This window comes from Centroberyx affinis, unplaced genomic scaffold (genome assembly GCF_046629955.1).
Source record: "Centroberyx affinis isolate AG114_WGS23_722 - 3 ecotype Tasmania unplaced genomic scaffold, CSIRO-AGI_Caff_v1 ptg000985l_1, whole genome shotgun sequence".
Classification (NCBI taxonomy): Eukaryota; Metazoa; Chordata; class Actinopteri; order Beryciformes; family Berycidae; genus Centroberyx; species Centroberyx affinis.
Window position 1 is genome coordinate 189064 of NW_027279552.1, and position 15718 is coordinate 204781.

Here is a 15718-nt window from a genome sequence, read left to right on the forward strand (position 1 = left end):
ACCAGTGGTTCTCAACGTGGGGTCCGGGGACCACCAGGGGTCCTTGAGAGGGGTCCAGGGGGTCCCCAGCAAATTGATGAATCGTTAAACTTCAGCATTATTTCATTTACAACAAGTTAACACAATTAGAGAATGTAGAAGAATGACTGTTTTGATCATAGTTTCTCTGTTATCTCTCTACCTACAATACAGATAGTCATGGAATTCTGCACAAAATCATATCTATCAATAAAAAATATTCTCAGATTTGGGTTTGAGAGACAAAATCTCATCAAATGGGGGTCTGTGGCTCTAATGTGGACTAAATTAGGGGTCCTTGATATGACAAAGGTTGAGAATCATTGGCTTAGACCATCTAATCTCTTCAAATCCATTTGTCAACATCTGTATCTGTCATGAACATAATGTAACTCTTCGCTCGCCTTGTGCCAGATTGCATTATCCAGCATGGAGGCTTTTCTGCTGATTGTCCTATTTTAGACGCAAGGCTTTGACTATCGATACCTGAGAAGCAGAGGTGGGGACTCAAGTCACATGACCTGGACTCGAGTCACAGTTTTAATTGCGTGAGACTTGACTTGATGCATGAAGAGAAGACTTGAGACTTGACTTGGGTTCTGGTGACTTGGAACTCGACTTTGACAACTTGAAAAGGTTTCTAAAGTCTTGACAAAAGATCTTGTGTATGATGCACTTCAAGTTTTTATCTTATTGGAACAACATTGCATTGAAAAGTCCTAGATATTTTGTATATTGAATTGATACTGGCCTCTTGATTTGTCCTGACTTGACTTGGTGTTCTACATTTAGACTTGAGACCTGTGCCTAAACACTTGAGACTGACTTGGGACTCGAGCAAAGTTGACTTGGTCACACTTGGTCTGCTGAGAAGATTTTTAACCCTGGATACTATGTTGAAAACCATAATAAAACAAGACTAGGTCCCTTGATGTCTCGCCTCCACCTAGCTTTCACACCCTAGTATAATACATATTCTGTACTGTCCTCTGCATTGTAGTGATATACTATATAAGTGGCACTTTGTACAATTTTGAAGGCCCATTCACATCTAGAACGATAAAAATAACTATAACAAGATATAAATCGTAAGTAAATAGAATGTCTGTGTTCACACTACAACTATAACTATAAAAACATCCAAAACGACAACTAGAACTATATTGTTGGTTCCATCTCACAGCGATTTCACAGCGACAATCTGAGTACAAAGGGACTCGCTAAACAGAAGGTACAGAATAATCAGGATTATTTTTATTAATTCATCTTCAGTTTCAATAGTATCATTACAGAAAAAAACATCCTCTTCATTATATTTATACAGTAGTAGTAGAATGCTGTGTCATTGCTTCATTACAAGTGCTGGTCATAGTTTATAGTCTGTGCAGTGTGACACTGAGTTCAGTCCAGTGTTTAGAATTAAGTCAGTACAAAGGCAGTTTATCAATAACCTGCTTCTTCTTACTCAAATGAATCTATCTGGGTTCGATTGATCCTCCTTGGGCAGGCGCCAGGACGTGCTCTGATGCTGCGTTCACGCCACATCGGATTTATGGGAAATATGAGCTGCCGTTTGGGGGGTGGGGGGGGTGGGAAAGGTTCACGTCTGCCTCCTACTTGGCATGAAAAATTGCAGAAGTGCGTCAACACGAGCGGTAAACATGGCAGCGTGTCCACCGGTGTCAGGGGAAAAATTGTGTTATATTCACACCAATACCATCGATTCTACTTCCAAAAAAAAAAAGAGCAATATCTGCTGCGATTTGTATTGATAGTTAAATTCATGGAGGATAGTTTTTGGATGCGGGCGTCCCAGTGAGTCGGACCTGGGAAACCCTTCCAAATCGCGATATGGCGTGAATGCTAGCATGAGCCGCCGATAGAAAAAACGGTGCGTTCGAGGTAACTGGGAAGTTTCTGAAAACGGAGTCTATGAGAAGGCGTTGCCGATACCAGAGCGTGAACTGGGACTTTGAAAACTTCCCACTGACCAGTTCAGCCTCAACTCGGAACTCAGAAACTTCTTCTTGTGGTATAAACTCGCTAATGATCGGCCCGTCGCATCGGAAAAAAAACGTAAGACGTAAATTACATGTTTACCCGGATCAAAAGCCCCGCCCAGGCGCTGCGCTCTGGTCTCTGAATCGAACCTGCCCAAAGAGAAAGACACGCCCCCCCCCCCCCCCCCCCCTTTATGGGCATGGAAGTGTAAAAGTGCGGAGGAAGGAGGAGGAGGAGGATGAGAAGGAGGCGGGGGTAAGACTGTATCAGCCTATCAGGAAAGAAAGGGGTCAAAGTTCGAAAAAAAAAAAAACCCTGACTTGCGCTGCATTCACGTCACACGGGAAAAGACGGTAGATATGTAGCTTTCCGACTCGCGAATGAAGTCCGCTTCAGATTTCAGGCCGGGGGAAACTTCCTGATTTCCGACGTCGCGAACGAGGAAATATATCGCAGTCGTAGCGTAGGGAACGATATGCTCTTTTCAAATAAAACCGAAAAACAAAATGAACAATTTCCATCGCAACTCTTAAAATCCCATGGCAGGACAAAACTACTTGCTGGATTTTTTTGGTTCGTGGTCTCACGTGGAACTCGAAACGGATCGTGCGGTCGTTCGCGGGTTTCTGCCCGATATGACCTGAATGCAGCGTGAAACCTTCGCCCACGTGGCTTTGTCTGGCACCAACCACATAGACGGGAAGAAACCGGGGTTTGGGGGGTTGGGACTACAGGAGCTGTGCTGCATCAGTGGCGGTCGGGGGGGGGGGGACTCATGAATTGCATATGATGCCTCGTAAACTGGTAAACGACTTCGACGAGTTTAAGTTTAAACTTAAGTCTCGCAAAACGAACAAAACTAAAGATCCGCCGTGTTTGACGTGTGACTGACCCGTCACCCTTCTGCGGCGGGAAAAATAGCAAACATGGCCGTACACGAAAACATCGACGGTAGGCCAAATATATATTGATCGAAAATCGGATCGATCCACACACATCGAGATAAAACAACTGAATAGTAGTTTGATTTGCAGCCCTGGACCTTATTGGTTCAGGCTTTTTTTTTTTTTTTTTGACTTGAACAAGCACCTGAACGCCATCATGGTATAAATGTACCAGTTGTCTAATTTACGAGCACCAGAATGCAACATTAGGTAGGGTCAGACCGATATATATGTTTGCCGATATTGGATAGCAGCCAGTCAGCTTCGTTCACTTCTGACCACAGAGAGTCAATATGTTTTTTTGGGGTTTTTTTTTTTATATATGAGATTTCTGACTAGAGAAATCATTCCAGTGTGCTGTGGAAGGATTTTACTCAACAGTCTGCAATGAAACCTGCTTCACACTGGCTTTAGTGTCCTATGATGTTCTAAATACTGTTTCAGAGGCAGGAACAGGAATACAATTCTGGGGGAAACACTGAATATTTGTCATTGTTCTGGAATTTTCCGACATGAAAATGGTCATATTTGAAGATAGACATGATGATGGCGCAAACTATCGGCAGCGTCAATCAAAAAAAAAAAATCTATAAATCGGCCTTCAAATCTCATATCGGTCGAACCCTAATGTTAATGTCAGAGTGTTGTAGGAGGTGATATGGTGATACTGCGGGGAGGGGGCTATCAAGGAGTATAAGTTCTGTGTCTGGAGGGATGAAGAGACAATAGGAAAGAGGAGGAGGAGAGAGGAAGGAAAAAGAAGAAGAAAGGACGGGAGGAGGAGAGTCTCTATGTCTCTATATCTACGAGGGAAAGTGTTAAACACACAAAGCAAATGGAACAGGAGAGAAGAGGGTAGGATTACTACTAAGATGATAATATTCAATCAGAACCATAATAATAATAATAAATAGAATATTAATTAAGAATATTAATAATCATAATAATGATTATCATCAGGATAATAATAATATTACAGAATAAATCTCATATTTTATATAGTTATTTTTTTTTCACATTTTTCTCCGTTGAAATACAGTGATCTCCTCAGAGCGGACCGATGAGGATTCAGCCTCCGCTGGCTCCGATTGGCTGTTGCATATGACATCACAGCTAATGGCGACCAGGTAGACATGCATCACTTCCTGCCCCCCGCCCGCTTCCTGTCCAGACAGGAAGTCCTGGCACTGCCATGGTAATCGGTAGTGAGTGACATCGTAGTCTAGGGAAAAAAAACAAAAAAAACAAAATCAAGCACAGGTCAAATAGTGAACAAGTTACACTGCTGCAACTGTGTAAAGGGGTAGAAAAGCCATTTTGCTGTCCTCCATGTAGGGTTTCCCACCCTGACGTACAATAAACATGGCCACTCTGTGAATACAGGTGAAATGAGCAAAACAAAAGACAGAATAACACACCTGCATCATAGTCGTCCGATGACCATGACATCCACAACCTCTCCCTTATGCAACTCCACATACTGCTCTGTTTTGGGAGGCAACATCAGCAGACCATTGGCGCTACGCATAGACATCAGCCTGCTGGATACCTGGTTACCTGATAGATAGGGAGAGAGAGTGAGACTTAGCGTGTGTGTACGTGTGTGTGTGTGTGTGTGGCCGCATGTGTGTGTCTACCTGTGCTTTGTGCCCAGGGCAGGGGTTCCTGGTGATGCCAGGTGAGGATACAGCGATGGTACTCTGGTCTGGGATCCAGCTTAACGTCACAGGATAGCTGAAACACACACACACACACACTTCAGTAGGGTCAGGACTGAACCTGGGTCCTTTGGTTGAAGTCTCCCTACTTACTACACCACTCTGCTGCCCCTTATTATGCTAAATTAAATAGTGTATCACTAAAACCGAGCAGGTTTGGCATCGTGTGTTTGTGTGTGTGTTACCCTAGCTTTAATAATAGTAGGTCTGGGATCCAGAATGCCCTGCATCTTCCTCAGAGCAGGAATCACAAACAGGTTACACGTCACCACTGCCGACACTGGGTTACCTAGAAAACAACACAACAACACTGGGTTACCAAGGCAACCGCAAACTGGGTTACTGAGGAAAATCTGAAAACCACTTAGCATACCAGTTAGTATTAATTATCTGGTCCAGGCTGCATAATGCTCAGAATTTCATGGATTTCAACTAGCTCAGTATAATTGTATACTAATTATGTCTCATGGTACACTGATTCAATGCAACCGTACTGCATACTATGCTGCCTGCATATAAATAGTGAATGAATGCTGGATGTTTATTTCTAGAGTGATATGCATTGTCTACTATCTATGTCTAGCACTGTCCCCATTTGCACTAAACATGAGGTCCTGTTCTCCCTGAACTATATGTGCCTATGTGTTAGTTGATATCTCCTTGCACTAATTTCACCCAGAAAAATTCCTGTATTTATTGTACTTGGTGAATAAAGTGATTCTGATATTAAAACTACCAACACTGGGGAACCTACTACAGTAGATTGCTATAAGAAAGCACATCTATTATCTGGACTAGTTCCCGAACAACTGGCTTAGCTGGTATTTTCATAGGCCCACTTTGATTACAAATGGAGACAACCAATTCCATGTCCTACGACATCCTGGAGAGATTTACGGAATGATTTTGGCCTAACAGAATATAAATGGGAATTTTCAGAAAATTAGCTGAATTTGTGCATGTATGAATCATCTGATAGTGATGTCTTCTGGCCTGAGGAAGTGGATTCTGGCTGGTTTAATGGACAGATGTGCATGGCAAATGGAACTGCCACTGGGTTACTTAGGACCTCTTTCCCAATTGACATTAAAATGTGTCCGATGTGATGGGATTGTAATTAAATACAGCAAAAGAACATTAAATCCATGTGTAAATGCACCAAAGATGCATTTAAGATTTGATCACCCAAACCATCTCTGGAGGTGATCAGAGACACATTTGGCCTCATTAACAGCAAAGTGTAAATGCAATGCGATGCAATCTGAATACGAGACTTATGTTTTTGCCAGGTGAAATGGAGGCCATAGAATTATGGAGGTCTGACTAGTACTTTCAAAATTCACAGCTGTCATCTCTTCTGGCACTAACTTACCTCTTATTCAACGTGATAAGGCAAATAAAATAATATAAACAAAAGGCGGAGAAGAGAGTGGGAGGAAGCGGACGAAGAACAAGAGGAGGAGAAGGGAGTAGTCTTGTAGGCCTTCACCACACCCACACATGCAATACACTACCACAAGAGGAGTCAGTTTAGTGAACACAGTAGTAATGCTGGGTTCACACTGTGACGGTATGCAGTAGATGGCCAACTGGATGTTCATTGTTTTCAATCGGAAACTCCTGGTAAAAACCACCTACACTATTAGAAAGTGCCACCTACAGCAACTGCAGACCAAAGCTAGCAATAAAAGTTGAATTTCCCAGATGTTCATCGTTTTCAAAAGGAGAATGATGGTGAACTCCACCGACACTGGTGGAAAGTGCCACCTACTGAGCCTGCAGACCGAACTTGGTGGCAAAAGTTGAAGCTTCCTGACTTTTGCCTTTTACCACAAAGTTGTACACCACATACATTTGTGCACATGGTCTTGTCTCTTCCTCCAATGAGAATAAAAGTAGTGAAGAAGCAAGAACTTTCTTCTTCTGGCTGTCCATTTTGGAGTTCAGAAAAGCTTTCTCCAAGAGAACAAGATGTACCGCCAACATTTTGGTTTGGCTTCTTATTTATTTACACTAGGAATCATATGAATCATTTGCCCAAAATATAGCCTATTAGACATACTTTTAAAAACTGAAAATGAACTGTCACACAATACCACTTAACAGTTCAGTTGTGTGGTTGACTGACATGCCATAATGTCGACCGGTTTGGCTTTTTTTTCGACCACAATATGAACACAGCATTAGATGGGTTCTGAATAAGTCGGTAGCTGTAGAGCTGAATGAGGGCCAGGGGTCAGGTCATTATGAAGGTTGACGAGGGCTAGGACCAGGACCAGGACCAGGACCAGGACCAGGACCAGGGCAAACAAGAATGTGTCATATTCCAGGTTACATTCAGGATGGGGGTCAAGATGTCATTTGGAATCGTCAAGGGATCAACTGAAGGTGATCTGGAGGCTTGATCTAGCTAGGCACGGCGAGGAGAGATTGGGGTTAGAGGACAGTTTAGGGTCATTCAGGGTTTGAGGATATGACCAAGTTCTTATAGGTAGAGTAAGGAGGGATTTGTGGGGCGAGAGGTCAATTAGGGATCATTTGGGGTGTGGGGTAAGAGGTCATTTAGGGGTTGTTTGGGGTTTAAGGTTAGGACCTACTTTGTCTAGGTGGAGTGAGGAGAGATTTTTGGGGTTGGAGGTCATTTGGGGTTCGGGGTTAGGACCTACTTCCTCTAGGCCGAGTTAAGAAAAATGTATGGGGTTAAGGGTAAATTACACTTTTGCGTCGAATTGCCGCTGTAGCTACAACGTAGGTGCCAAAGACAGCACAAGCATTTATGGTTCTGCATAGTGGACCGTAGTACACCGTAGTAGTGTTTACATTCTCTGAAACTCATGTTCTGGATATTTGTCGCCACAAATTCAGTGACATCTGGTATCTTATAATAATTCACAGATGAGTTGTTCTACAAATGAACGTATTTGCAAACTTCCAGTCTGTCTTCGATCTGCTCCATTGTCTTTGCTGTGGGTGGACATCAATCAGATACAGGCAGGAGGAAATACGAAGCAGGCCAGTCACAGTTCTTGCAGTCTTGCGTCACTATACGCGTAGTCACATTTTTGGAGAGGTGCGCGTAAGCTACGGTGGTAGCCTCCGTGGGCTACACTGTACCTATGGTGTAGCTACGGGATAGGTTCAACGTAGAACCATAAATTACCCTTTAGAGGTAAGTTAGGGGTCATTTGGGGTTTGAAGTTAGGACCTACTTCCTACAGGTGGAGTGAGGATGTGGATTTATGAGATTAGAGGTCATTTAGGGATCATTTGGGTTGTGGGGTAAAAGGTTATTTAGGGGTCATTTGGGGGTTCGAGGTTGGAACCAACTACCTATAGGCGGAGTGAGGAGATATTAGTGGAGTTAGATTGTTGGGGTTTTGGGGTAACAGATGATTTAGGGGCTGTTTGGGGTTTTGGGTTTGAGGCTAACACCTACTTCCTTGAGACTGACTAGAGGGATTTGTGGGGTTAGAGGCTCCTCCTTTAGGAGGAGTCAGGAAGGATTTATAGGATTAGAGGTAATTTCTGGGTCATTTGCGGTGTGGGGTAAGAGGTCATCTATGGGGTCATTTGGGTGTCAAGGTTAGGATCTACTTCCACTAAGCAGAATGAGGAGGGATCTGTGCGGTTAGAGGTCATTTAGGGGTAATTTTGGGTTCGGTTTTAGGACCTACTTCCTCTAGGCGGAGGGGGTAGTGGCTGTTTGACCTCGGTGTCACTCAGGGTTACGGCCTCCAGCAGAGAGGGCCCAGTCTCTCTGAAGCTGAAGTTTCCTTTAATAACAATAGGAATACATACACAGCACTGGAGCGAACACCACCAAGGACCAGGACTAAGGCCAAAGGACACAGTAGAAGCATCCTTTAAAGAGTAACTAAACCCCAAACCCAAATCTGTGTAAAGCCTGACATCTAATGGTAAGAAATTGCCATCTGCTATATATTTTGGTGCCAGGTGAAGTCACCACCTGTTGTGCTCTATAGAAGGTGACATCGCCTGGCACCAAAGATCAGCGAATAGCAGATGGCAATTTTTTTTACCATTAGATGTCAGGCTTTACACAGATTTGGGTTTGGGGTTTAGTTACTCTTTAAAGGGAGACCAAACACAGAGACTACTTTTCAGGTTGGACTGACATGCACTAGAAAAGCATGCTATTGCAATTGCAATCTGCTATTGGTTGATCTTGGTTGCTATTGGCTGATCCATGACAATCCCATGACAAAACAGGTCACCTACATCACAGACATGCTTTTAACCAGTAGATGTCTGTCCAATTTGAAAAGTATTCTCTGTGTTTGGTTCCCCTTTAAATAACCATGACAACATTGCAGACATCTAGTACTTAATACAGGAGTGGAGCTGCAACACAGTCATTTCAACACCACAACAGTCAAGGACTGCTGGACTGCGGTGGTAGTTAGATGAGTCTGCACAGTATAGACTAGGGTTCGACCGATATGGGCTTTTGAAGGCTGATATCGATATGAAGCTGCCAATACCCTATATTTTGTCTATATCTTAAAATCTTCTTGCCAATTATTAAGTATGTATTGTGTGTCCCCCAGAATTTTATTCTTGTCCGGGTGGAAAAGCCTCCGAAACAGCATTTAGACCATCATGGAAAACTAAAACCCAACTAAAATTGAAATCCATACCCTCTTTTGGGTGGGTTAGCAGCTCCTAAAACAATAACTCTGGGGCATCCTGGTGGCTCAGTGGTCTAAGGCGCATACCATGTAACTGTGATATCCTGAACCCTAACCCTAACCCTAACCAGCCTTTGTCACATGTCAATCCCCCCCCCTCTCTGTCCCCAATCTTTCCTGTCTCTCTTCACTATACACTATCCAATAAAGGAAAAAAATGCCAAAAAATAATATTAAAAAAGTATTATTCCAGCCGTTTTTGACCCTGGACCTTTTTTCCTCATTATTCTTCATCATGCCAATCGATTCTAACCAAAATCTCGTCAATTGCTTCACTACAGAGCTACTTGCATCTCGCATATCTCAGGGTGCGTGGCTCTCCAATAGAGAGTGAGCAACAATATGTTGACAAGACATGCATTGGGTGCTTTTGAGAGTGGATTTTTGTATTGTCCATTGGCCCATTAGAACTGTATTAGAGAGCTGCGCATCCAGGCAAGCAGGGCACATGCAATTGATGAGATTTTGATCAGAATCGATCAGTATGATGGAAAATGACGGGAAAATAGTGTCCTGGTTGAAAATGACCAGAATGTTCCTTAATGGCAGAGTGAGGCAGGTTTCACTGCAGGTTTTATGCCACCACTGAAGCTGGTGTAATAAAAAAAAAGGAGGACGTCCATCATATCCGAGGTGGACGCAACTGACTGGGCGATATCAGATTTTTAAAATAAATATTGGTCCAATATATCGGCAAGCGAATATATCGGTCTAACCCTACTATAAGCAGGCCAGATACAGCTAGGACAGCTAGGGCATGCACAAACTAGACAGAGGCTAACGCTACATGGGATCCAGGGCTAGAGGAAAAAAACAGGAATGGCCTGGGGCAAGCCAACAGATACACTAGGTAAGCTACACTCAATACAATAGTAGGTCACTAGGACAAGGCCAAGGGGTCAGAGATGGTCCAGAGGATCGGACAACTGGGAGAGATACAAAGTGTAGACCAGGACAGACCAATATATTAGCTAAACCACCAACGGGTAGGAGACTGGGCAGGCTAAATCAGACTGGGACCAGGGCTGGGAAACCTGGGTTAGAGAATAAAGGCTGGCTGAGGAACACACACATACACGCACACACACACACACACACACACACACAAACACACAAGCATACATGCATGCATGCACGCACTCACACACACTTATTCCAGACACAAACACAGTACCTGGCAGAGCGAAGATGAGTTTCCGTGCTCCGTCAATGTCTACTGTGGCAAAGGTAGTAGGAAGACTGAGAGACAGAAACAGAGAGTTCATTATTTTCTAGTAGTAGTAGTAGTATCAGTGGTAGTAATCACATTAGTAATAGTAGTATCCTAGTAGTAGTTGTAGTAGTTGTATCAGTTGGATAGTTGTGGCAGTAGTATCAGTAGTAGTAGTAGTAGTAGTAGTAGTAGTGGTAGTAGTAGTGGTAGTAGTAGCAGTAGTAGTACCAGTAGTAGCAAGATTAGTAGTTGTAGTAACAGTAGTAGTATTAGCGGTAACAGAAGTAGTATAATTAGCAGTTGTAGGCTAGTAGCAGTACAGACAAGGTAGCAGTTCAGCTCATTTTCCCCATTGCTCATTAAGAAAATTAGTTTGGTGATACAAAGTGCCCCCCCCCCCCCCCCCCCCCTTTCCCTCATCTCACCCCGGCTTCATGAAGACTCGTCCAAAGTGGATCTGAGCATGAAGGTCAATATCCAGCACCTGCTTCAGGTAGTCCTGATGGAGACACAAGACACAGAGACAGACAGATAAACAATGATAAATGTAGCTAACGTTAGGTGATTAATGCAGTTACACTTTTGACATTTTGGACTCTAGTCTGTCATTTGTCTTCCAGGGACGGACAAAAACACTGACTTCAAAGTGTGCGCACATTTGAACTCGTTTGAAGCCGTCAGGTTGTTTCATAGACATTGATTGCTCCTGAAAGCCGCGGTAGGTACGTTTTTGCATTTGTGCTTAAAATCCCAGTAAATAAACGTTTTCCCTCACATTGTGACAAGTTCCTGGTTAAGAAAAAAAATAACAGAACACCTACACAAAATGTCAAGGAATTCTTTGGTTGGTTAGTGGTGATGGGTCATAGGTCAAAGGTCAGAGGTTACCTTCTCTCCCATGGACACGCCCCCTGAGGTGATGATGACATCGGCACGACTGATTCCCTCATGGAGAGCTGACAGCAGGTCATCAGGGCTGAAAACACAATCACAATAATCATAATAATACACTTATTATTAATTGTCTAGTCTAATATTCAGATAATATTCCTCTAAAATGTGGAAGTCAATGAAGAAATGTCTGACTGTACTTTTATTGAAGGAGTTAATTTTTTCTAAGTAAAACTGACTTTCCACACTGTGCTCTAAACTCCCATTAAATGTACTGATGGGACTAGGTACGAGACTTCAGAGCAAGAAAGGTCAAATTAGAGTAAGTTTGAAGAGAAAATGTTTTAAAATGTCTCACTATTATGGGGGTGAAAAAAAAATTATTTCCACTTAAAAAAGAAAAACGACTTTGTGTGGACATCCCAAATTCATATTATTCTATTCCATATTGGTAGGAAATGCATGTGACATCATGGGAATACGATTCATAATTTTGAAGCACCAGTCAAAAAGTCAATGGGGGTTTTTTTCACTGGGAAGCAATATGTTCCTACTTGTCTCCGACGATGCCCAGGTTGATGGTGGGGTATCCGTGTTCCTGGATGGTGGCCAGCAGAGTGGAGCGGTTGGAGTCTCTGATCTTTCCTGGGTGGAGGTCATCCTCTGGGTTCAACAGCTACACACACACACACACAAAGGAATTCAATTGGCAATATAACGCAGCGACAGACCAAAAACTTTCTGACCTTTTCCGACCGCATAAAAAACATGTGTGTGCCGAAATAAAACAGTGTGTATTCACATATGTGTCTGTGTGTGTACCTCGTTGCCAGTGGACATGACGGCCACCACAGGGAACTTGTGGACGCTGACCTCAGTCACTCCTACTGTAGCCAGCAGGCCAATCTCTGATGGGCCCATATGGGTTCCCTTGGCCAACACACACTCCCCTCGCCTAATGTCATGACCTATTGGCCTGTGCACATAGACAAAGATAAACACACTATTTAGTAGTGGTTTTCCATCCCAACTAGCTTGCACTAAGCGGCCAGTTCCCTACAATACAGTACAATCCACCATTGAATGAATCTTATTTTTCAGGGCTGCTATGCGTTTTCAAAACTCTAGACTTTTTCACATATTGTAATACTGTATTGTAATATGTGAAATATGTAAAATAAAAAAAACAATATGTGAAATGACTTTTCAAGACGTGGAAATAGTCAAATTTCTTTTCTATGTTTCCAGAGCTGTGTATGACAGGGTTAGGCCGATATATTGGTTTACCAATATACTGGGCCAATATTGGCATTTATAATTAAAAATCAGAGATTGGCTAGTCAGTATGGCCCACAGTTTATAAAATCTGTGATAACATTTTACTTTCTTCACATATTATATTTAATAATATAATGACAATAAAAAAAACAATAAAATGTTTTTTTTTTGCACTGTTTATTTATTAAATTAATTACTCAATTTGTTTTTTTTGTAAATTAAATCTCATTTAAAGATAGTACTGTGTCCCAGAATTTCTCTACCATTGAATAGATGTGGTGAGTCACCCTGCCTTGAAGAGCTGCTAACCCTAAAAGAATTTCATTAGTGCGGGTTTCAATCAAGAGTTTTAGTGTCGCATGATGGTCTAAATGCTGTGTCAGAGGCTTTTCCACTCTGACAAGAATACAATTCTGGGGGCAAACACGGAACACTTGACTACTGAATCCTAATGTATGAGCCATGTGTTGGAGTGTTATTTCTACACTGTGGTTGTTGCTGGTCTTACCTGATGTCCTGTCCGGGCCGAGCCTGCACCATGATCCTCACCTCCAGCTCCTCTGTGCCCTGAAACACTCCAGACGGTCAATACCACACACCGCTACGAGCCTACGGGAAAACATGGTGCCCCCTCCCCCACCCCCACCAATGAAGCAGCGCCACCTTTAGGGCAATAAGTACACTTGACTGTGTCCTAGGTAGCATCCTAGGTAGTGTACTTACATCTTCAGACTCCCTCAGTAGCTCAGTATCTTCTACTTGGACCACAGCGTCGGCTCCGCAGGGGATCGGAGCCCCGGTTGTCACCCTCATCACCTGACCTGGCATCACGGTATGGCTGGGCTGCACGCGCACACACACACACACACACTTTATTTTTTCAGAACTGCCAGAACCACGAATTTCCATAATGGTGCTCCATTGCTTCCATTTTCGGTGCTCATAGTACCAAGCATATACCGTAGTTAGTACTAGTATTAACACTGTTGACACCGACATGATGAAATTGGACAAGAAGCAGTAGTTGCATTACTAGTAATGGTAATAAGTACTAGTAGTAGTGTTACTTGTAGTATTACTAGTAGTGGCAGTAGTAGTATTAGTAATAGTGGTGGTATTAGCATTACTCATAATGCTACAAGTAGTGGTAGGAGTAGTATTATTCATAGTGACAGTATTACTAGTAGTGGTAGTAGTAGTATTACCATACTAGTATAAGTAGTAGTGTTTCATGTAGTATTATTAGTAGTGGCAGTAGTAGTATTGCAAGTAGTGGTAGTAGTAGTATTACCATACTAGTATAAGTAGTAGTGTTTCATGTAGTATTATTAGTAGTGGCAGTAGTAGTATTGCAAGTAGTGGTAGTAGTAGTAGTATGACTAGTAGTGGTAGTAATAGTAGTACTAGTACTAGTATTACTCATAGTATTACTAGTAGTGGCAGTAATACTATTACTAGTAGTGGTGGTATTAGTATTACTCATAGTGCTACAAATAGTGGTAGTAGTATTACTAGTAGCAGCAGTATTGCTAGTAGTGCTAGTAGTAGTATTATTTGAAATGGTAGTTGCCATATTACTGCAAGTGGTAGTAGTGTCAGTTCTAGTAGTATTAGATAGTATAATTCTATATTCTATAATAGTATTACTGTAATAGAGCTGACCTGTTGTCCAGCCTGTGATTCTCCCATGATGAAGCGATCTCCTGGGCCATCAGCAGCTACAGGTTCACAATGATGTTAATCATGTTCATCAAGCAAATTACATCACTTCTACTGTTTTTAAGAGGTAAGGGTCTGTAGGATTTCCTTTTTAATACATTCAGTGGTAACAAGTAGATAAACAGAAAAGAATATATAGATAGATGTCAGCTATGACTGCAACTCTGTCTCTGATGTAACGTTTACCTGGTGGTGTATACTCTCAGATAATATGAGATATTCTCACCTCGCACAGCGTAGCCATCTTTGACGGAGGCGGGGAACGGAGGGAGGTTGTCTTTGGCGTAGATGTCCTGAGCGAGCACTCGACCCATACCGTCTAGACACAGACCAGTCCAACCAGTTCCATTTACTGGTCAACAGATTTCAACAACTAACACTCCAACCGTACCATCACACGGATACAACAGAGACAGTGATAATGCTTGTGTTTGTGTGTGTGTCTTTGTATGTGTGTAGAAGTTACTTCCAAGTCATGAAGGTGTGTGTGTGTGTGTGTGTGTTGCTCACTTCAAAGTCAAATGAGAGATACACACACACACACACACCCCCACACACCTAAATACTCACCTCTGTAATTGACGACTTCAGTCCCCAGAATAGGCGTCATCTCCAGAACAGTGATGAAGGCTTTGTCCATTGACGTCAACGGGAAAGGAGACATGCGATGGCGACGCGCCACTTTACTGATGTCCACTGCACTGTGGCCTGTGCACACACACACACACACACACGTGCAGAAACACAGTGAGAGAGAGAGAGAGAGAGAGTGTGTGAGGGAATGGCCGATGTGCTGCTTTCATAATACCATAAAGATTCTAAATTGTCCACAGTGATGCAAGTTGTTATTGCGAGGCTGGCATGTTAATCAGACACACACACACACACACACACACACACACACACCAGACTTACTGGCTCTCAGAATGTTCTCATTACTGCCACATCGTGACTGAACCTGCAGAGAGACAGAGAGATAGTCTATATTTGGTCGTTGTTTGATGCAAATATATGTAAAAGGGGTGATATTAAATACCATGCATCTTTACTACGGGGCATCTTGACAGGCATCACAATGATAGAGCAAGAAAAGGGTTTTCATGTTGATGAATCTATAAATAGCCAATGTCCAATAAATGGGACATGGAAACATAAATTACATAAATTCCAGCGGGGAGATTCAAAACAAATACACCAGCAGCCCAGTGTATAATTCCCTGTCATGGG

The 15718-nt window shown here is 42.7% G+C and overlaps 1 protein-coding gene across 1 annotated transcript; it reads right to left on the reverse strand.

The window, feature by feature from the left end:
- Positions 1–1270: 1270 nt before the first annotated feature.
- On the reverse strand, positions 1271–15449 carry LOC139646522 (gephyrin-like; the record flags this gene model as incomplete). The annotated part of the gene is made up of 16 exons (XM_071522421.1): positions 1271–4185; positions 4382–4520; positions 4601–4697; positions 4867–4970; positions 8356–8454; positions 10565–10629; positions 11029–11102; positions 11492–11579; positions 12049–12170; positions 12317–12470; positions 13281–13339; positions 13496–13615; positions 14435–14490; positions 14718–14810; positions 15062–15199; positions 15407–15449. Coding segments are annotated over 15 exons (1446 nt in total), but the record flags the coding sequence as incomplete, so codon positions are not given.
- Positions 15450–15718: the final 269 nt, after the last annotated feature.